At 45.3% G+C, this 23,786-nt stretch overlaps 1 protein-coding gene across 2 annotated transcripts in view; it reads right to left on the bottom strand.

The window, feature by feature from the left end:
- Positions 1-5,767: 5,767 nt before the first annotated feature.
- NFX1 (nuclear transcription factor, X-box binding 1) overlaps positions 5,768-23,786 on the bottom strand; it is a 59,735-nt gene continuing 41,716 nt past the window's right edge. Inside the window, exons 15-24 of one of the 2 annotated variants that reach the window (XM_080938504.1) lie at positions 23,646-23,725; positions 17,525-17,755; positions 16,794-16,867; positions 15,536-15,637; positions 14,998-15,039; positions 11,514-11,612; positions 11,107-11,173; positions 9,600-9,745; positions 8,889-8,993; positions 5,768-6,791 (exon numbers count right to left, since the gene is read on the bottom strand). In XM_080938504.1, the coding sequence (XP_080794630.1) occupies positions 6,719-6,791; positions 8,889-8,993; positions 9,600-9,745; positions 11,107-11,173; positions 11,514-11,612; positions 14,998-15,039; positions 15,536-15,637; positions 16,794-16,867; positions 17,525-17,755; positions 23,646-23,725 (1,019 nt within the window). In that variant the 3' untranslated portion in view covers positions 5,768-6,718. Of the gene's footprint in view, positions 6,792-8,888; positions 8,994-9,599; positions 9,746-11,106; positions 11,174-11,513; positions 11,613-14,997; positions 15,040-15,535; positions 15,638-16,793; positions 16,868-17,524; positions 17,756-20,539; positions 21,102-23,645; positions 23,726-23,786 lie in introns of those variants that run through there. The other variant, XM_080938505.1, reaches the window with a different exon arrangement.

The following is a 23,786-nucleotide window of genomic DNA, read 5'->3' as shown; positions in this document are numbered from 1 at the left end:
TGAATATCGGTTCTGTCCTATGTTTGACCTGAGGTAAAAGGGAAACAGCTCCCATCTCATATTGCCAGTGCTGTGAAGACAGGGCTTATGCTGGGCACACGGGTCTTCACACTTGCCGCATCCACTCCACTCTTACCCAGTCCGCTTGCATTCAAGGAAACCAAGGGCCACGTGTTACCCAAAGGTCTATGACCTGGGCTAGCTTTGGGCTTTAAACTGTCAAATATGTAACAAGAATGTAAATAACATAGAGGAACAACAAAATGACAATCACACACACACACACACACACACACACACACACACACACCAGCTAGGTATAGATGCACAGCTTATAGTCCCAGCTACTCAAGAGACTGAATCAGGAGAATTGCTTAAGTCCAGGAGTTTGAAGGCAACATAGCAACATTGTTTCAAAACAAAACTGCTCCCCCCTTATGTTAAAAAACCCAACGTTTCAAGTGTCCACTTCTGAAATCCTGGCAGGTTGTTGAGACTCCTTGGGCTTTAGTTTGCTTGCTTGCAAAACAAAGATGAGGCTCAGAGACAGGAGTTCTGTTTTGTACTTTGATATTAGCATTTCCCTTTGATAGAACAAGACTGTGTAAAGTCTGCAAGAACTCCTGCTTATCAGACACCCAGCTTCAGCTAAAGGGAATGGGGGGAGCAAAGGCTCAGAGGTGTGAACCAAAAGTGGAGGGAACAAGGCCAGGAGGGCTGGAGGGCTGGAGGGCTAGAATTTAGACTCCCATGTATAGCCTCTTACCAGGCAGATTGTCATCTCCATTGCCTGTTCCTCCTACACTCTCCTGAGTAAATGACAAATTCAATCAACCATGCCCTGGCAAAAAAAACTTTGAAAGCATTCCTGACTCTTCTCTCTCTCACAGTCCAATCACAGCTGCCAACAAATCCTATCAGCAAAATGTATCCAGAATCCAGCCACACCACACACCACAGTCACTGCTGTCTCTCATGGATGACACCAGTGGGTGACCACCTCTTTGTCTGAAGATGTTCTGTTCATACTTGCAGTCTTAGTATAGAGGCTGGATTTTTTTTTTTTTTTTTTTTTTTTTTTTTTTTTTTTGTATGTAGGTGGTGCATACCTTGGAAGCCAGAAGCACAGGGTCCCTCTAGTGCTGGACGAGGTTGTGAGTCACCTGATTTGGGTGTTGGACACTAAACTTGGGTCTTTTGAAGGGCAATGGGTTACCTCATTCAGGATGATAGCTTCAAGTTCCATCCATTTGCATAGGAATTTCATGAAGTCACTTATCTTGATAGCTGAGTAGTACTCCATTGTGTATATGCACCACAATTTCTGTATCCATTTCTCTGAAGGGCATTTGGGTTCTTTCCAGCTTCTGGCTATTATAAATAAGGCTGCTATGAACATGGTTGTGCATGTGTCCTTGTTAGATGTTGGAACTTCTTTTGGGTATATGCCCAAGAGTGGTATAGCTGGGTCCTCAGGTATGTCCAATTTTCTGAGGCAAATGGATGGATTTGAAGCTATCATCCTGAGTGAGGTAACCCAGTCACAAAACAACACTCACGGCATGTACTCACTTATAAGTGGAAACTAGCCCCAAAAAAGCTTGGAATATTCAATAAACCATCCACAGAACTTATGAAACCGAAAGAGAAGGAAGGCCAGAAAATGGATGCCTCAGTCTTTCTTGGAAGAACAAAACGTTCATGTGGGGTAACAAAAGGACAAATAGAGGAGCAGGGATTGGAGAAAAGATCATCCAGAGACTTCCTCACCTGGGTATACACCCCATATGCGCCCAATAAAACCAAACACTATTGCTGATGCCAAATAGTGCTTCCTGGCAAGAACCTGATATGGATGCCTCCTCAGAGGTTCTGCCAGAGCCACACTGATACAGGGGATGCTTTCAGCCAACCATCAGACTGAACATGAGGACTCCAATGAAGGAGCTAGAGAAAGGACTGAAGGAGCTGAAAGGGTCTGCAACCCCATGGTAAGAACAAAATTATCAACTTAGTAAACCCACCACAGCTCCCGGGGGACTAAAACACCAACCAATAAATTCACATGAAAAGACCTATGGCCTGAGGTGCATATGGACAGCATTTTCTGACATCAATGGGAGGAGAGGTCTCTGCTTCACCAAAGGCTCGTTTTACTCAGTGTAGGGGAACACTAAGGTACTGAGGTGGGAGAGGAAACACCTTCATGGAGGCAATGGGAGGGGGATAGGATTGTGGGAAAGAGATAACATCTGAAATGTAAATGGAGAAAATATCCAATTTAAAAGAAAAAAAGGGCAATGGGAGCTCTTGAGTTAATTTTTTTTAAAGATTTATTTTATTTATATGATTACGCGGTTGCTGTCTTCAGACACACCAGAAGAGGACATCAGATCAACATCACAACAGATGGTTGTGAGCCACCTTGTGGTTGCTGGAAACTGAACTCAGGACCTGTGGAAGAACAGCCAGTGCTCTTGACTCGTGAGCCGTCTCTCCAGGCCTTGAGTTAGAGTTTATATATTTTACTCTACCCAAAGTTCTCCATTAGCTGGGAAAGCCTGAGGCCTGGCACCATCAAATCCCTTCAGTTATTTTTTGGATAGCTGCTCTTCCCTGTTACTGGTCCCCCCACGGCTTTTTGAGCCCTCCCTCTGCCTGGAATAGTTTTCCTTTGGGTATCTGCATGGTTGTGTTTTTTCCCTAAACCCTGTCTATACTCTATATAAGAACATATGGAAAAAAAGATCAGGAAAGAAATGAAAAAAAAAGCTCTTGCTCTTGTGCTCTTGCAGCCTTGCTCTCCCACTCCTACCCCTCCTCTTCCCTTCCCTTCCCCCTCTCTCCCACGTGCTCATGGCCGGCCTCTAATCCCCCCACCCCTTTCTTTCTCTCTCTCTGCCTCTACCACCCTCTTAACTCTCCCATGACCTGAATAAACTATTCCGTACTAAAAAAAAAAAAAAAAAAAAAAAAGAAAGAAATGAAAAAAAAAAAGATCTGTAACTGCTACTAAAAAGTTTGAACTGCTAGGCCTTGGTGGAGCACATCTTTGATCCCAGCACTCAGAAGGCGGAGGAAGAGGCAGGCAGATTTCTGAGTTCGAAGCCAGAGTGAATTCCAGGACAACCCGGACTACATACACAGAGAAACTCTTGAAGAAACAAAACAAAAAGTCTGGACTACAGTACTTTCCTGAGGATGGGTAAATATGCCCCATCCTCTGGCTTAGGGTTCTATAAAAAGTCATGTCTTCTGAGAGGTTCAGCTTGTTCTATTTTCTTGCCCTCTTGATAGGATCCGTTGAATCATCCTGCCCCACAGGGTTGCCAAAGCAGCTCTGCTGTGGGGAGGGCTCACGGCACCTAATGAGAATCCAGTTCCCTGCTGTTCGTGAGTAATCTTGGGAAAGCAACGAGACATGAACGTAGTGTCAAGCTTGGTGCTGGTCAGGTCATCTCAGTAACTGCTACTAAAGGTTCCTGGGAAAGGGTGGGGAGATGAACCTTAGACTCCTTCACTCACAACTGTGCTGTGCTGGCACAACAGGAGAGCAAAGTGGGCTCACTGAAAGCTCCAGCCTTGCCGGGGCCACTTGACCACTGCTCCACTTCTCCCCACCCCCACCCATGCTGCCTGCTAAGACTGTGCATTGTCTGGGTCAAAGTAAGTCGAGGCAGCAACCCAGTCACACTGGTGTTCAGTTGAGCTCTCAGCCCCCACACCTCTCATGTCTATGCACCAAAGAACAGCAGCAAGCTACAAGTTTCCTGGACCACAGGGAAGGACTTGCAAGTGAGTGCTGTCATGGAAGCTCATTTCTTTGAGCTGACTTTCCTTCCTCCTGACCCGTACACCAGCCCGGACCCCCGATTAGGATCACACATTAATCCCAAGGAATCTGTTTCTTCCACGGTTGGCTTTTGTCAGCTGAGAGACCAGAGTGGCTTCCAGAATTGTTTTGGAGAACCCTAGGTTCTAAAATGCCATGGGAAAATGGTACAGGAGATTTATGCAGAGGTCATGTGCTATGTGTGAGAACTTCTTCTTGGGTGTGAGTGACCGAGGTTAGGTCAGTGAAGGTCAAGGTGCTGGCCTGGCCATGTCTCTTAGAAGAGGAGTTCAAATGTCTTATCAGACAGGAATTTAGAACTCTAACAGTATGGGAAGGAATTCCACAAACCTATATCTACAGAACAATACCACCCCACCAGCCCTCTCTACTCTGGCTTTTGGAATATGGCCAGACGGGTCAGAGCTGTCTCCCACAGACCTGTGGTCAGTAGGGCTTCTCGTCTTCACTACACACATACGATCCCTGTGTTCAAGTGGAATGACTCTAAGGTTGAAAGGAGACAGCCACGCTGGAGAGAATTACCACTAGGAACTCACTCTCTGGACATCTCTGACCCACAAAGAAAGCATGCGGCTAGCCTGACCCATGGCTTGCTCCATGAATGAGGTAGAGGTGGTGGCTGTCTCTCCTAGTTTGCCTTAGTGTACAACTGTGTCTATCATTGCTTAGTGAAGAATGTACCAGATCCATGAGAATGACTTGCCTTCACTGGGACCTGCGGTCTGTCATTTTTGAGGGGGAAGGGGAGGAGGACAAGAAACAAGCTTCCTGCTGACCCTTGGCTTACTATCCTACTTCCCAGACCTGAATTAGTCAGCCACTTATCCACTTAATCAGCCCCACCATTTCATCTAAGCTACTTCTGTAGCCTGCTGGGCTTCTTGCCTTAAAGCAGCCTTCACTTCCTCCCACACACTTCAGCCTCAGGCCAGGAAGACAAGTGTACAACTGAATCCAGACCTTTTTCTTTTTAAGATGGCTTGGGAAGTCAGATCAATTTTCTATAAATTTATGAAAAGTGGCTCTTTGCTTGTTATATCTGTATGATGTCAGATGCCCTGGAACAGGGGTTAGTTATGAGCTGTCATGTGGGTGTTGGAGATTGAACCTGGGTCTCCTAGAAGAGCAGCCAGTGTTCTTGACTGCTTCTGGATAGCGCCTGTGGACTGCTGATACAGACTGCAACCACAGCCCTGCTACGTGCTTAGGTTTGTCCATGGCCTCATGACTCACTGTCAGCTTCAAGCTCCATCTTGAAGGAAGTTCTCTCCTTCCTCACTCACGCCTTCCCAGGCCCAGTGTGAGACTGGCACAGGCCCCTCTCACCAGGATCTCTCTCTCCTTCACTAGTGTTGTGCTCATGCACTCTGCATCTCTGATGCACCAGGCTGTGACTCCTTTAATCCTCACATCCCAGACCAAGCAGGAAGAGCCTCACTCCACCAAGTGGCAGGGCAGAGTCAGATTTCCCTCTTGAATACACAGATCACCCACTTAGAACCCTGATGGCAGCTGCAGACTTCCTGTTCTGTGAGGCCACATACGCTGTGCTAAACAGGCCCTGAGACAGGCTCTGCTGATCTCATCACTTGTCCCAGTTCCTACTCCTGCTGCCATGTCCCATGATTTCCATGGAAACTGTAGTTAGGACCAAAGAGCAGCCTGGTCTTGCCTGTAACATTGTCTCTCAGCTGGGTTTGGTAGTAGAGCCTGTAATGCCAGTACTCAGTAGGCTGAGGAAGGTCAGCCAAGGGTTTAAGATCTGAACGGGATTAAGCAGTTTAGTGAGATCTTGTCACAAAATAAGTAAGTAAATAAATAAATTAAAAAGTAAAAATTAAATGCCTTGTTTAATGATTCCAAGTTTTTGGGGGCTCAAAGTTTATTTTAAAGCAAAAAGAAGCTAGGAGGTGGTGGCACATGCCTTTAATCAGGAGGCAGAGGCAGGCAGATCTTTGTGAGTTTGAGGCTAGCCTGGTCTACAGGAGCGAGTTCCAGGACAGGCAGGGCTACACAGAGAAACCCTGTCTTGAAACAACAACAACAACAACAACAACAAAGAGAGAAATCCAGCCTGTGCAGAAGAGGGGTTGATACAGGTGGGGCACACACCTGCTTTAAATGGGACTGAAGAATGCCTACAGTAGGGTGTTTGGCATAAACTCTGGACTGGCCACATATTTCTTTGGATATCTGAACAGTGGTTCAGAGCTTGGATACAGGGAAGAGTCTGTGGCTGCTGAAAGCCCAGGAAAAAAGAAACCCAGTACCACTGTCTATGTGAGAGTCTCTATCAACCACGGAGGACACCAGTGGACAGTCCATACACTCACAGTTGTGAACATGGCAAAGGAGCTTGTCCCAAGTTCTTACCATTTTGAGAGATGGTTAAACCGTCCCTGGGTGGGCTTGGTGATGTGCTGAAAGAATGCCAGGGATTGGAGAAAACGGAATTCTATAAAGTAGCCTGACCAGTCTAGAGAGACATTTGAGAGCTTTTGATAAGATGGCTAGGTTAAGATGCATGATTCCAGACAGGGCTTCACATGTCTTTCCTCAGGAGGAAGGTGAGGCCCACAAGGGAACAAATGGGACAATCAGACTACGGCTAGGTGTCACAAAGCCAGTTTGGGATAAAAATTCTGGTTTATCCAAATAAAATCTGATGCTGCCCCAGTTTCTGTGATCGCAGTGACAGTGGACAGGCGCAGACAGGGCTCTGACACGGATGGTGTGCTACAGCTGCACATGGCAGCGTGTGTGCTGGAGCTCTGCCAGGCAGCAGGAATGGGCGTGACTTATCGGCTGGCAAATGAGTCTGCACTACACAGAATCATTCTTTTATCTAAACCATCAGTCTTCTCAGTCCTGGACGTCAAAGTAGTCAATCACTGGCTCCTTCATTATCTTCTGTAAACCACCGCCCCCAGGATTCCTACAAGGAAAGCAAAGAATGATCAGCCTTTTCTCCTCCAGGGTCTTCAGGGAGTTAAGGTCAGCACTTGTGCGCTTTGGGAAGACAGGGACCCATGTGCTAGCATGTGTTGAAACCTGCTAACAACTCATAGTGTTCATTAATGATTTTTTTCTATTCTAAAGAATTTCCACAAAAAGTTTATAAAGATCAACCAAGAAAAGGGGCAAAGACTATGGCAGGAAGAGGCATATGGCACCCCATGGTGTGTCTAAGTGGAACTGAATATAGCTGTGGCTTCATGTTTCCCAAACAACTGCCTACTTGTAATCCCAGCACTGAGGAGGTGGAGGCAGGAGGATCATGATTTCAAAGTCATCCTTGGCTATACAATGAGTTTGAGACCAACCAAGACTATATAAGACCCTGTCTCAAAAAAAAAAAAAAAAAAAAAAAAAAAAAAAAACCCTAAACCCAACCCAAACCTCAATAACAAAGCCACTTGTCTGTCTGGATGCACAGACCCTGATGATCCAAATCTGGGCCATTTGGTTTTTAGGAGACAGCCCTGGCTGGTCTGCGCCTGCCCAGACCCACAGGAACGTGATATTATACACCTGTCAGAGGGTCGGTGCAGGAACCACAGAGGAGGTGCTTCCAGGACGGCTGTGGAAGTCGGGGAAGGAGAGTAACTTTTAGCGATCTCCCTTGGCTACAGGGGCAAGGCTGGGCCCCTGTGGAAACAGGTAGAGGACGGGAAGGGAGGTAGGCCTCCTCTGCCCAGCTGAAAAATGCCTAGCAGATTCCTGCTGTTTTCTCTATCAAAATAACATGTTTATCATAAAATTGTTCAAGCCCCAGAGAACTAGAGCAAAACGTAAAAGTTGAGACTCGAGAGATGGCTCAGAGGTTAAGAGCAATGTGTGCTCTTGCAGGACCCAGGCTCACAGCCAGGGTAACTAGTGGAGGACCCACGATGCTCTTCTGCACTCTGTGGGCACCACACACCACACAAAAACACTGCCTGGGTCTTTCAGGATATTTTTTTCTTTTTGGTTTTCTGAGACAGAGTTTCTCTGTACAGCTCTGGTTGTCCTGGAACTTGCTTTGTAGATCAGGCCAGCCTCTCAAAGATCTCCCTGCCTCTGCTGAATGCTGGGATTAAAAGTGTGGACCACCACAACTCACACTTTGACATGATTTTATTTTCTCCCTTCAACGACAATAAAATCCTTACAGTAAACGTATGTATAGTAAAATGACCATGTCCTAACTGGTGGGTCTGTAAATGCAGGCTTATCCATCCTACTGACAGGTGAGGCAAATGCCGTCTCTTGAAATGATCCCACCAAGAACATCCAACCCAAACCACACCTTTGCCTGGCTTTATCTTCCCTGTACTGCATGGTACTGAATCCCACCCCACATCTAACTTTCCAGGGCTTCCATGCTTCTGCCATGGTTTTCACATAGAATGTATGTGACCTTTGTCAGACCTTTGGTGCTCTGAGCCTTCTTGTCAGCATAGTCACTCTGTACCCCTCTCCTTTTCCAGAACCACCTTTCCCCATGGCACTGTCTAACTGTGTTGTTGAATTGTCCAAAACCTTTGAGAAAGTGAAACTCCCACTTGCCTCCTTCAATGCCAATGGCTGCCCCCACCTATGTCCATGTCTATTAATGGCACCCTGCTCTGATTTATCGAGAGTGGCAGAAAACCCCACTTATACACATCACCATCTACACTGTCTACACTGAAGACTATATGCTATGACTGCTCTTGCTCTTGTTTCTAACAAACATCTAAAATATTTGTTTGCTGTGATTGGTCTGTGAGCATGATGTGTTGTGTGGGGGTCACTGTGTCTGTCCATGTGATGCAGGTCCTGGGATGGAAGTCAGGCCACCATGCTTACACAGTGCTTTCTCTGTGAAGACATTTGCTGGTCCCAAGTGACTATCTTCTAAAGGCATTGTTGGCTTCAACAAATGTGTCTGATGCCCCAGTTCATGCCTATTTGGACATCATACCTTACAGACAAGCCCCAGGAGGCCAGCAGTTTACGCTAGCTCCTCTGCCTGCACACGTTCTACGGGAAAGCAGCTAAGAGTCCTTACTTGTCTGCCTGGTGTCGGTGATGAGGAATTGGTGGTGGAGGCCGCGTCTGTGTCTCCCTTTCAATCACACTGGTCAGAGTGATAGGAGGACAAACGGACTTCCCTCTGTGAGGAGAAAAACAGTGTTGAGAGGAGCAGAAACAGCAGTTGCCTGAGCTGCTGAGCATACCCACCCACCATCTGTTTCAAGTGTGGCCAACCTGCATTCCCCCTTGTCCAACCCACCATCCCTGACAGACCTGCTGCCCACTTCCTCCAGTAGCACGTTACTCTTTTACACTAAGAAGTTCACCCTGAGGTTCAGATGATGATTCTAGGTCCTTCCTGTCCCTTCCTGTGTCACACCACTTCCTCCATTTCTCTGATGACAACATGGGGTCAAGAGTTCAGCATCTTTTCTGTTCCCACCATGCCAACATTAGAGTCAGTGGGAAAAGCAGGAGACGGGGTAGGATCACAAACGTGATGAGCATTCCACTCAAACTCCTCCACCTCCAGAGATGCCACCTTGTGTCTGCGATGGATTGGGGCTGTGAGACCTGGGTACTAGGGTGTATCCTATACAGTGAGGTGTGGACTTTGCTCTCTGGCTTGGATATTTAGGTAATGGTAAAAAGACTATTCCAGAGAAATGTATTTCCTTTCCATTCCTCCAGGAGGAAGAGGAAATAATAAACGTACACAGTGACTCCCAGTGTCAGGCCAACCCACCTGATGGCTGTGACCACGACATTGCGCTTTGGCTCACTGTCATAGCTCACGCTCTCCAGCCCATAAACTTGGGCCAGGTCATGGATGATCCGGCGGTGGTCTCTGTTCATGGGGGGGAAGCTGTAGCTTTTCTTATTATTCTTTCCCTGGTCAGAAGGGGAGAAGGCCGATCAGTACCGTGCCTGAGGAACGGAAAACGCTCATGACTCATCCTTACCACAGGAACATAGCTACTCAAGGGTGACGGGACTTTTCCTTTATGTTTCCTCACTTGGATCTTTATTATTGTTACTGAGCAGGTCAGATGATGGTTTTATCCTTTCACTGTGGTTCCTGGGATGAAACTAAAGTCGTCAGGCTGTGGCGAGCCTGTGACTGAATCTGAGGTTTTCTGAGTGTAGGCACAGAATCAAATGCACTCCGTAACATGTGCAGGCACACAGACAGTGTTACACACAGGTGGTGGAGCTCACTGGTTTTTTTAAGGGAGCCTGTGACTGAGTGATAACATCTCCAAGAAACACCTAAATACACTGAAGACCTAAAACAAGACGCTCTCAATCCCTTAGCAGTCTGTTGTAACCAAGCCCCTGAGTAAGCAGTTACAGGCACACAGAAACACACGTGCTCTGGTTTCCTACACAGAAAAAGAACAATTACGTTTCCCTTTCAGGTTAGTTCCCTGCTGGAAGAGGGAACAGAGAGGGGGAAGGAAGGAGATGGAAAGCTGGCGAGGGGAAGGGCCCTGAGAGCCACTTGGACCTCAACCCAGTGACTGGATAGGGAGCTAAAGCAGTGCTGGCTGCTTACTATCAAATTACTATATTATTTTGAGAGGATCATACTGTGCAGACCAGGTTATCCTGGAGCTCGTTATGTAGATCAGGCTGGCTTCAAACTCAGAGCTCTGTCTGTCTGTCCCGTAAGTGGTGGGATAAACGGTGCTCATCACTATGCCCAGGTCACTATATAATTTCTCCGTGTAGAGCTCACGCTGAGGTCCCTGGCAAACTGGGGCCCATTCTCAGTCTGCATTCCTGATCTTCATCTTTAGTCTCCCTATAAGCAATTCTGTCTCAACTCTGAGAAAATAGTGTGCTCAAAATCAAATCGGCTATTACTGTTGACCCCACCACCTGCCCTGTTCTCATGAGACAGGATTTCTCTGCTTAGTCCTGGCTGTCCTGGAACTCACTTTGTAGACCAGGCTAGCCTTGAACTCACAACGGTCTGTTTGCCTTTGCTTCCCGAGTGCTGGGATTAAAGGTGTGTGGCACTATGTCTAACCGAGAGTTATTCTTAATATACACTCAATTTAATTGCAGACATCTTTTCTATCATAATAGAAGCAATCAAAGTTTTCATGAACAATGATGGCTTGGTATTGAAAATGTTCAATCTTTTCCTACAACCCTCTAGGCTATCAGTATTTCTGAAATGTATTTATCAAATACTTTCTCTAAACCCAGCTGGTCTCAGAGAAATGCCTAGTTGGATGTGTTCCAACCTTATTCACGGCCTCCACAAGCGCTTCCATTTCCTTCTCAATGTCACCGACAAACTTTAAGTCTTTCCTGAAATGAGAAGTCATCAGTTACCTTAGCCTGTTCTTGCTCTTCTGGGAACTTCTCCCACCCCTTTTCTGCCCACAGAGAGGACAACAGTGGCAGAGAAAGTGCAGAGGACAGGAGCTGCTCAACAGCAGAGAACCAGAGCAGGAGCCATCACTGCCCCGGATAAGAACCTTGTGACTGTGAGACAGGTGAGAGGTGGTTCAACCTTTACCCTTGATGGGCCAAACATGTCATTTCTTACAAGTTCACTTATTTGGCTTCATAATGGAAGAAAACACAGAATGACTACATATCTTATAATACTAACAGATGTGCTCCTAAGCCTCAGGCAGTCACATACCTGGCATCGTCCTTCAAGCTGTCACTGAATTTGGATGCTGAAGAGCGTACATTGAAAGGATCAGAATCATCAGTGATGTCGAATGCCTCTGCCAGTCTCCTGAGAATGATTGAGAAATAAGCAGACATGAGAGGAGACAGTGTAGCAGTTCTTCCTGTGCAAGGCTCCCCAGGGATTCCTGAATTCAGAGCATTCTGGCTTTAAGGGTGTATGTGGAGGGCAGAGGTCAACCTTGGGTACTGTCCACTTTGGTTTTTGAGACAGACCCTCTCGCTGGGACCTGGGGCTTGCTGAGTTGAACAGACCAAGCCAGGCAATGAATACCAAAGACCCTGTCCGTGCCTCCTCAGCACCGAGACAGCAGGCATGTGCCCCACATGTGGCCATTTCACATGGGAGTTGGGAAGCAAACTCCAGCCTCATGTTTTCATGGACATCTCTTTAACACATTAGCTATCTACTTTTTTAATCTAGCCAGTGCTTGAGTGCTCTGCTGCACACACATCTGCAGTCCAGAAGAGGCATCAGTCCCACTGAAGATGGTTGAGCCATGTGGTAGCTGGAAACTGAACTCAGGACTCTTAGCCATTGAGCCATCTCTCCAGTATCTACTTTTTGTTTTGTTTTTGAAACATGGTCTCATGTTGGCCATAAAAAGGCTACATAGCTAAGGTGATTGTGATATTACCACCACACCAGGTTCATGAGGTGCTGGGATCAAACCCAGGACTGCTTGTATGCTAGGCATACAACTCTTAAGAGCTTGGTCCCATACTGTTTTTGTTGTTTTCTATACACACAAACCTACAGTAAAGTTTAATTTACAAGTCTGGTGTAGGAGATGGTTATTAGCTTAGCACAGATTGTAGTAATCTCAGCACATGTCTTTACGTTAAGTCAAGAACTTTCACCTCCTTTCATTACAGAGGTCATCCCTGAAACATGCTTTGTTTGAGACGGGGCCTCATGCGCTCCACACTGTTCTCAAACTCATCAGGGGCCAAGAAAAGTCTTAAACTCCTTGTTTGTCCTGACTCCACCTTCCAAGTACTGGGACTACAGTATATGTGGCCATGCCTGGCCTTTCTGTTTTCCTGTTTTGTTTTGAAATAGCAAAACACTGTACGGCAGGATTCCACTGAACAACAGACATTCTCCTGCCTTTGTCTCTCAAACAGTAAGATTATCATATCTCAAAACCCAACCACCTAACCAATCAGCAAAAATCACAGACACTCCCTAGGTAAGCAAACAAATATTCTGTCTATACCAGAGTGCACGGCATGGGATTTTATCATTTCACTTTAGATAGTGTGTGACCAGGGATGGAGGGCATAACAGCTAAAGCACTGCCACTCTTCCTGAGGACTCAGGCCTGATTCTCAGCACCCACCTGGTGGTTCATAACCATCTATTATTCCAGTTCAGAAGACCTGACACCATCTTCTGGCCTCCGTGGGCACAAGACATGAAGTAGCGCATGGAATACATACAGGCAGAACACCTATATATATTACGAGAACAGCAATCTAGGACAAATGTATTGTTTTCATAGAAACCGATAAGAAGCACAGTAGAGCTCTGGATCATCTGGGAGAGGGGAGGCTGGTCTTCAGGAATAAGAGCACTGGGTCTGGGAAGACGCCCAGGTCAACAGTGCTCTGCCTTTCCAGGGGATCTGAGTTTACCTGAGATTCTCAGGGGCCTTCACGTATGTGACATACACTCACACAGACACACAGATACAACAAAAATAAATCTTTAAAAAAATGAGGTAGCTGGAAATGGTTAAGTCACTTATTGCTCTTGGAGATGACTAAGATTCAGTTCTTATTACCCACATGGTGCTTACAACCACCCACAGCCCCAGTTCCTGGGGATCTGACACCCAGTTCTGATATCTGAAGGCTCCAGGCATACACACAGTGGGCATTCATGCAGCAAACACTCATACACACAAAATAAATACACAAATAAATAAACAAACCACAAGAGCACGGTGAACATTTCTGTAATGCCGCTGGTTAGGAGGAGGAGGAGGCTCGCTGAAGTCAAACTAGACCACACAGCCGCTCACACCGTCACAAGCATGGCTAACATGAGAAAGATGGACAATCCCAAGTCTTGACAAAACTGTGCAGTAGGAATTTTTACTCTGCTAGAGGTAGTGAAATAGTTTGGTAGATTGTACAAATACTAAACATATGATTACTTTACTAACCTAGCAATGTTACTGCTAAGTTCATATCCAGCAGAAACATCCACTGCCAGGTCAAAGTAGAAAGTACGCATGCTGGCAGACACCTATGATCCCAACACCTAGCTCTTAGGAGGCACAGCCCATCTAGGAAGTACCAGGTCAGGAGGAGTGACATAGTGACACCCTGTCAAACAAAACACTGCCAGGCAGCCAACAAGCAAGGGTTCGGGATGTGGACAGAAGGCTTGGGACCTCCTAGTAAGTCAGTAGCCAAATTGGCAGTAAGGAGAGTTCTTGTCTCAAGAAATGAAGTGGATCCTAGCACTCTCTAGGCAGAGACCGGTGAATGTCTGTGAGTTTAAGGCCAGTCTGCTGTAATATTTGCCTGGTATAAGCAAGGCCCTGGGTTTGATGCTAAGCTGCAAAAGAAGAAAAGGAAATGGGGTGGGGCTGGGGTGGACACAGAACAGATGCTCTTGTGGGTTGGACTGTGAACGGGGTCTTGGGCCTCATGCAGTGTGAGGCTATCACTTGGCTGTAGCTCCAGCCTTCTCAGTAGGTTACTCAGACTGGACTCAAACTTCCCCCCAGATGCATAAGAACCCTCCAGTCTCTGTCTCCCAAACATTGCCTGGCTGACATCATAGGTGTCTACCATCACGCCTGGCTTGCATTGTGTATGTGCCAACTAGAGGTTCTAGTTTTGAGACAAAAGTCTTTCTACATAGTCCTTGCTGCCCTAGAATTCACTATCTAGATCATACTGGCCTCAAACTCTGCCTCCACTGTGTTGGGATCCACTTTATTTTTTGAGACAAGATGTCTTTGTGAACCTGGAGCTTGCAGTTTGGCTGACTTCCTTCTGTTTCTACCTCCCACCATGCAGGCATCATACCCAACTTTCACTTGGGTGTTAGGGATCTGACTCTAGGTCTTTATGCTTCTGTGCGAATATTTTATAGACTGGGCTATCTTCCCGGGTCCTTATGTTACACTGCAATAAAACACCCATTCAACATTTTTGTTACAGCCTCTTACCTCTGCTGGATCAGGAAGCTGGCCAGTCACAGAGGAAGTGTGTGTGCCATGTGAAGTTGACACCATGCCAAAACCATGCTACTTACATTTCTGAACATGCTAAAGCTACCTGAGCGGTTTATCTCAGTCAGTTCAGCTTTCAGGAGCACATTCCTCTGCCGACAGCCATTAGGACCCAGAACAGATGGTGAGGGGAAGAGGGGTTGCTTGTTCCCGTTAGTTACACAAGTTCCTGAGACTACTTACTTGTTCCTTTCCAGGGCAGCACACTCCTCATCACACTGTAACCTTGATGAACAGATAAACAGTGGTCAGGGCCCAGGCTCCACATACCTAGTAAGACAATCTTAGCTAGACTATGAGAACACAGCAGCTAAAGGCCCGGCTGCAGTTAGGAGGCCATCTGTTTCTCAGGCTTCACTAGCACACCCTGCTGGCGGAATCTCACTGTCTACCCTCAGTCCAGTTTAGAGATGGCTAAATGGGTCCATCTCAAGGGAGATGGGTGGCCTCCTGGTTAAAGGGGGTCCTTTAACCTTTAGCAGTCCTTGGTGGCTTCAGACTGTCCCCCACTTCAGTCACCACTCTGGATCTCAGTTCTGTGGGCTGAGCTACATGAATTCAGATCTCTGCCCCTTTCTTTGTTATAGATAGAAGCAAGACCTGAAAACCCTGCTTGGGTCTTTGGTGAGTTTTGTTCAGGACTATCTTGGAGGGCTGAGATATATGAATTCCTGTACAAACTACGGAACTAGAAGGCAGCAGTGTGCACTTCTAGAACTACCTGGCTTGTTGGATTTCCTTCTTGGTAATGAACTTGCTGATCTCCACTGAGTCTCCAAGTTGCAAGTCTGTTATTTTAGAGGCCATAGAAATAGCAGCTATTCTGAAATAGAAAAAGAGAAGATGAGGCATTGCAGGACCGTAGGAACTGCTGTGCTAGGGATTAGAACACTTCTATATAACCCATTAACTGCAAGATAGCTTGTGTGACCGTGAAAGCTCATCTCTTAATGTTTACCACAGTATTACATGGACACGTATGATATATGTCCTAAGATTCTAAACAGCTGCACATGAAGAGGTAAAACAACTTTTTATCTCCAGAAAATCAGTGGTAAACACCTCTGATTCCAACCACCTAAAATTTCACCTTTGATTGAAGGCAGGCTGGCAGACCTCTGAGTTTGAGGTCAGCCTGGTATACACAGTGGGTTCAGGCAAGCCACAATTACAAAGTAAAACCTTGTCTCCAAAACCAAAAACAATGAACAAAACCAACTACCCACCAATCAGATATCTGTGTACACCTGCAGGCCTGTAACCATGGTACACCTTCTCATCTACTTAGAGGTGTAGGTAGCCAGATGCTCACCAACAGACCAGATCTTTGTACAATCACATGGCTATAAGGATATCTACCAAACAGTGAGAGGAAGGAGTAGGAAAGGAAGAAAGCAAAGACACTTAAACACTTTTAATTTTATTACTGCACATGCGTGATATATGTGTATATGGTGGGGCACACATCCCATGATGTACACAGGGTGCTCAGAGGACAACTTGGTGGAACATTTTCCTTCTCCTCCTCTCAGGGACATCCCTCCAGGTCTGCGTGAGTCTTTCCCTGCCCATAGAGGTACTGTAAGCACATCACTTTCCAAGGGACGGGCAGGACAAGTTCAACAGGTAAAACTGCGCAGAGCCAAGCCTGACAATCTCACTCTGGTCCCAGGGACCTACATAGTAGGTAAAATCCAACTCCTCCAAATGTCCTTCTACTTTCACATAGGTACTGTGGCACACATGTATGTACATATACACGTTCATGCATGCACACACACACAATAAGTAAATGTGAAATTTCACACACACCCCCAAAACAACCCCCAAAATAACAAGAAACCCAGCAACCTCCTTGGGCTGGAGATGTAGCCTGGCGGCAGGGCACTCATTTGCCTAGCTTGTCTCTAGCCTTAGAGAAGCACATGAGTCCCCATTCAAGCAAAACCAACCATTTTGAGAATTTCTGAAGCACTGACCTTTGATAAGTCCCGGATGCTTCAGAGCAAATCACCATCTCCTTTCTTCTTCCACATTCACACTGTAGCTCTACCTGGAACATTAGTTAGCAGAGAGTGACTTCCCACAACACAACTGCACGAGAGCCAGGCAGGCTTCACTTTTAAAGGCTTCCCAAGTGAAGCCACAGCAGAGACCAGCTGACAAGCTTCTCTCCAGACCAGAGATGCTGACCACCACACACACACACTGAGGACACATCAATGGACATGCGGGGAGCCACATGTCCCGGTCATAAGGTTTCTTCCCGGAAACTACTTCTCTTCTTATTCCTAGTTCAAAGGGCAAACCTAGACTGCACCACTGAATCCAGTGTGCATACTTGATGCAGGTCCAAAGGCCTAGCCGACTCCAGATGAATCAGTCTGTCTTCATATCCTTGGGGTGGCCTTCCATGATTCCTCAGACCAAACTAAATCCTTCACTTAACTTCCATGAGGGTTAACTACTCAACTATACCACAGTTCTGACTATCTGTCCTGTTGTGCTGTAAGGGACCTACTACTCAACTATACCACAGTTCTGACTATCTGTCCTGTTGTGCTGTAAGGGACCACTTTTCTCATTCACTAGGTTCAGAACCAGTACCTCACACAGTACCATGCACAGACTGTATTTCTCTTGATGACTTGTAGTTTCTAGAATGATGAAAGTCAATTCTGGATTCACTATCAGCCGAGTTAACACTTACCTTGGTTTTACAAGCTGTCACTGGGCAGGGTAAACTGGGGTGGCAGGAAGCCATACATGGGTGGCCACAGTCAGCTCTGGGTGTGGTACAGGGCTGCTTGCAGGCCTCATCCACAAGACATTCTCCTTTGTGACAGAGTCTTTGACATTTGTGCATCCCACAGGGTAGCATGGCACTGCAGGGTAATCCGCAAGAGATATCAACCAGGTGACAGGGGATGTTGCTTCGTAGCTAGGAGAGACAGAAGTAGCCAGATTCTCATCTTTGTGTGGGTTCTGGGTGAGTTTTCACTTAGAAAGCATTCTTTTACCATCCAGTTTTTGCAGCACTGAGATTGAACTGGGAGCCTCAGGCAGGCACACTAGGTAAATACTGTACCACTGAGTTATGTTTCTAGACCTTACTCTTTAGAAAAGAGCTGTATATTTTGTTTTGGAAACATTAACTTAGTATGTGTGTCATGGTATCTGTGTAGAGGTCAACAGTTTGGAGGAGCTAGTTCTCTGGCTTCCATTATGTGAGTCCCAGAGACTAAACCCAGGCCATAAGGCTTGGTAGCAGGATCCTTTGCCTGCTGAACCACATAGCTAGCACTGTATAGGAATTTTTGAAACCAGATCTACAATAGCCAAGGTGACCTCAAACTATGCAATCATGGGTGGCTTTGGATCCCAATTTAGAACTGTATGAATGTGCATGCTGTTTTTCTTTCTTTTTGAGGCATGGTCTTATTACGTAGGCTGATCTCAAAGTAGAGATTTACCTGCCTCTGCCCCCCAAATACTGAATTAAAGTTGAGCACCAGCACACTTAGCCATAAAGATTAAAACAAAACAAACTTCTTTTAACTGAAGTTTTTTTTTCTCCTGGGACAGGGTTTCTCTGTGTAGCCCTGGCTGTCCTGGAAGTCAGTCTGTAGACCAGACTGGCCTCGAACTCAAGAGAGCTGCCTGCTTATGTCTCCCCATGTACCACCACCACATGGCAACAGATAGATTTTCAAAGTTCAAGTGTCCAAGTGGTTAGGAAAGAAAAGCAAATGGGAGCTCTGACAACAGCCAGGTGTGACCCAACAAACTTCCTCAGCTGGTTAAGATGAGACAAAGTAACCAGGGAATACTTTTAAAATACTGTAACTATGACTGTATATCCTAGCACTCAATAGGTTGAGGTTGGATGAATGAGTTTGAAATAAACCTTCAATATCCCACCCCATCTGACAAACTCGGAGGATGAGCTGTATCATGGGGCTCTGAGTTAGAAAACTAACTCAGAGAAACCCTTGGCACTGCTGCAGGGCTGTATGTGATTAAATATTCAACTACTTCATCACAGCTCTCCGCTGATGGTTTCATAACTTCAGGTAACAGTGTCAAAAAGAAGAAAGAGGCAAGGGCAAATGGGCTCAGTGGGTAAAAGCACACGCTGCCAAGCCCAATGAACTGAACTCAATTCCCAGGAACCAAACAGCAGAGAACCAACTCCTCTGAGCTGTCATGTTACCTCTACACACACCTTCTCCTATCTCTCTGTCTCTGTCTCTCTCTCTCTCACACACACACACACACACTTTTAAAAATCAAGAGAGGCAATAGGAACTCCCAACTCATTTTATTTCTTAGGAAATTATCTGCTTCTAGGTCTCCCATGGCTGGAAAACACATTGGAAATTCATTACTGTGGGATCAAAGATTCTTCCCCGCCCCCCTTTTTTTAACAGGGTCTTGCAGTACAGGCTAGCTTTGAACTCCTGATCCTCCTGCATACACTTCTCCAAGTGCTGAGATTACAGGTATGAGCTACTATGCTCAGCTTCTGGGTTACTTTTATAGATTCCCTCAAATTCTTTCAAGAGCCCTTGAAGTAATTTTTATCTAAGTAACACGTGACTTTTTATATTAACATGAGGTCACCCAGGCTGGCCTCAAAGTCTCAATCTTCCCTTCTCCCTTTCTGATGCTGAGATTGCAAGCACATGCTAGCATGTCCAGCAGCCATGACACCTTACTTCTAGCCCTGAGAAGGTCTCCAGGTGTAGAACACACATGCTCCCAATTGTTTTGCATGTAGGGATACCTTCTGCTTACGTTGTGTTCTTGCTTTCCTTGCTTTCCACGCCTCATGCCTGGCTTACTGTATCTTAGAATACCTTTCTTTGGCAAGATCTATCTCCCTAGGACTCTGCAGTTGTCAAATTACTTAACAACTGTCTGTTTCTATCTACACACCCATCCCCAAATGACTGATTCATACAGACAGGGGTGTATCAGTCACCCCACAGCTACTCTGTTACCTGGCATAGATTAGGTATTTTATTATCATTGACTAAAGATAATAAATGAGTATTTCATGGTAGATAAACTAACAGAGAAAGTAAGATTCACAATCTGGATATGATGGTACATGTCTGTAATCCCAGCAGCACCTGAGACATAGAGTCAAGAGAAATAGGAATTCAAGATGTCTGGCTACATGGTAAGTTTGAGGCCTATATAAAATCCTGCCTCAAAGCAAGCTTGAGAACATGCACGCATTCTCTCTCTCTCTCTCTCTCTCTCTCTCTCTCTCTCTCTCTCTCTCTCTCTCTCTCTCTCTCTTGCACACACACACACACACACACACACAATTTATAGAGACTTAAGAGCTATCACAGGAGGCTGCTCATGCCTTTAATTCCAGCACTTGAGAGGCAGAGGCAGGAGGATCTCCATGAGTTCGAGGCCAGTCAGGGCTACAAAATAAAACTCTATCAAAAAACAAACAGAATTACCATAGGAAATATGTACAGAAAAAAGTCCACTGAAGATAAAAGAATATTGAAAACATGCTACAGATGTCAAGAGTTATGAAGTAACAAGAGCAGGTTAGAAAATATATCATCTTGGAGTAGAAGAAGCATGTGTCATATATCTCTGGCTATACAACACAACTTTCTTTCACTGGCTAGGGATATAGATCAGTCACAGGACCCTTGTCATTTCTGTTGCTGTGATAAAATAGCCTGACAAAAAGAAACAGAGGAGGAAAGGGTTTATTTGGCTTACAATTCCAGGTTACAGTTCATTATTGCATTTAAGTCAAGGCAGTAACTCAAGCAGCTAGTCATATCAGATCCACAGTCAAGGGAAGAGAGAAATGAATAACATGCATGTTGCTTGTTTGCTGCTCAACTTGATTTTTCTGTTCATACAGTTTAGAGTTTTCTGCCTAGGGAATGGTGCCTCTCACAGTGGGCTGTGTTTTCCCACATCAATTAACAATCAAGACAATCTCCCACAGACACATCCATAGACCAAACCTGATCTAAGCAATTCCTCATTAAGACTCTCTTTCTGGATGATTCTAGGTTATGTCAAGTTGACAGTTAAATCAGTACAATTCATCCCATGTCAACTTAGCACACAAATATGTCACTTTGTGCAATAACTTTCCATTTCTTGTCCCCAAATCTCATGGTAACAATCTCAATATAAAATATAGTCCAACTCCAAAAAAGCCCCCCAAAGTCTTCAAAAATTCCAACACTTCAAAAGTCCAAAGTCTCTTTAAAAGTCCAGAGTTTCTTAATTGTGAGCTCCTGCAAAATAAAAAACAAGTTACATACTTAAACATTCTTATTCTAAGAGGGAAGAACTAGGGCACAAAAACAGCTACACTAAAACAAAACCAAAACTCAATGTCCAACACGTGGAACTCAACCACAGTATTATCTTCCAGGCTCCAGAGGGCTTAGGCAGCTGTATTTCTTCAACTCACATCCACAGGACATAGCTTCTCTCAAGCTGGATCCACTCCATACAGAAGCTCTCATCAGTTCTGGCATCTTGGATACTGTGGGGTCTCCATTGCTACTGAGGCTTCACCTTCACCAATGGCTTCTCCACGACTCTCCTGTAGAAACTTGGACCCTGACATATGATGTCTGGCTTCAGCTGTCTCCATGACCTTTTTGCGCCTTCAAAACCAGTACCATGTGGTAGGTGACTCTTACAAAGTCAAGTTCTGCTGCAGGCTTGAGATGTGGCTTGGTCCCTGAACAGCAGCTCTGTTAGGTGCTTTGTGCTGACCTCCTACTTCCTACTGTCTCTAGGAGGCACAGAAGGTTCTGCCTCAGTGGTGCTGATCTCTCATAGTCATGGTTTTGTTCAGCACAGACAGATATTAGCCAAAACACTAAATATTAATCCCAATTCCTAATAAAGTTCTTGTGTCCCTCAGAAACCTCAAGAATCAGCTCTCAAAGGGCACACATTTCTTCCATGCTTCCAACAGAATGGCCCATTTAGCTCTGCTAATAGCATTCATTGGTTTTTGCAGCCCAGTTCCAAAGTCTTCCATATTCCTCCTCCACAGACAAGGTCAGATTCATCACAGCCACAGCCTCACTCCTCAGTGCTGACTTCTGTTCTAGTCTTGTTTATGTCAGCAGCCCATCCCCTGCTGCTTGTTTGGTTTTTTGCTAACCTGCTGCTCAGCTTGATTTCTCCACTCTTACACACCAAAGGAACCGTGCCTTCCAGAGAACTGGGTTTTCTCACACATATTAACTGACAACTATCCATACACAAAGTTACAAGCCAACCTGTTCTAATTCCTCATTAAAACTCTCTTCTCTCGTCATACAACATATACAGGTTCTATCAGTTGTGTTATTTAAAAACTAACCAGTACACCTAACATGTGCAAAGCCCTTGGTTTAACCCCCAGCAAAAAGTATTTTTCGTTTTTGTCAGAACAGTATTTTCCCAACTATCTGTAATAAATATGCATTTAAAAAAATAACGCTTGTGTGTGATCACATACATGCCACGCTCCCTGTGTAGAGGTCAAAGGACAGTTTGGGAAAGCTGGGTCTCTTCTACTATGTGACGAGGGGCTGAGCTTAGCTTGCCAGGCGTGGCAAGCACCTTTACCCACTGAACCATCATCTGGCAGGCTCCTAAATACACACTGGTCTCTAAAATTTACTTAATTATTTCCATATGTGTTTTGTCTGCATGTAACATACATGGCTTATGCCTTTTTAGGTCAGAAGAGGGCACAAGATTTCTTGGAACTGGAGTGACAGATGGTTGTGAGTTGCCATGTGGGGGCTGGGAACTCTTCCTATGGAAGAGCAGCAAGTGCTTCTAACAGCAGAGCCATCTGTCCAGCCCTTTATTTATATGATATTTAAAATGTACTCTTTAAGAATTTCACATACATGCATAATGTACTTTGTACACTCTCCATATCTATTTAATGTGTGTACGCCGTGTGTACACACATGTGTACACACATGGAGGTCAGAGAACAACTTGCGGAGTTGGCTCTCCCCTTTCACCAAGTAGGCTCTGGAGAGCACACCCAAGTCATCAGGTTTGGCAGCAAGTGCCCTTACCCACTGAGCCATCTTGCTGGCCCAAATATGTTCTTAGAAGAAATTTGTGTTGGGGGTTGGGACATGGGTCGGCAGTACAGAGCACACACCACTCTTCCAGAAGGCCCACGATATCCCCAGCATGAGCTCTCACGGTAACCTCAGCTGCCTTCTTGGTTGTAAATAGATTTTAAGATGCTGAAAGATTAGAGATGGCTCAGCAGTTCAGAAGAACACTAGCTGTTCTTCTAGAGGATCCAGGTTTAATTCCCAGCACCCACATGGCAGCTGACAACCCCATCTGTGACTACAGTTCCAGGGGATCTAATGTCTTCTTCTGGCCTCCATGAGCACCAGGCACACAGATATTTGTGAAGGCAAAACACCTCTTACAAAAACAAATACATTTCAAAAATTTATTCTACTTTATTATTACTGTGTATGTGCATGCAAGTGTATTGTGGCATCTTTGTAAAGGTCAGACAGAGGTCAAATGTGGAGTCATTATTTTCCTTCCATCTTTTACGTAGGTTAAAGAGATTAAACTTAGGCTGTCAGGTTTGTAAGATGTCTTTTCCTGCTGAGTCAAGTCTAGTAGCTTTTATTGTATGCAAATTTTAACATAAAACAAAAAAAAGGTGGTATCGAAAAGCACCTTCTTCTTGGACTATAATTATTTTGAAAACTAAGACTAACAATGTCTAAGCAATTAAATTATACATTTCTGACTGAAACAAAGAACACTCAAAAGAGAAAACTTACCTCATGCTTGCCCATGCACCACTTCTGAGTTAGGAAAGTACAAGGGGGACACTTCTCCTCACTATGACAAGAATGATACACTGCAAAAACAGAAGCACCCCTTTAGGAATAATTTCTTAATAAGGTCACAAACACTATAAA

The sequence above is a fragment of the Micromys minutus genome (assembly GCF_963924665.1).
Source record: "Micromys minutus genome assembly, chromosome: 26".
NCBI classification, from domain to species: Eukaryota; Metazoa; Chordata; class Mammalia; order Rodentia; family Muridae; genus Micromys; species Micromys minutus.
Note: the sequence above shows the minus strand (reverse complement) of the source record. Positions and strands in the feature narration are given on the sequence as shown.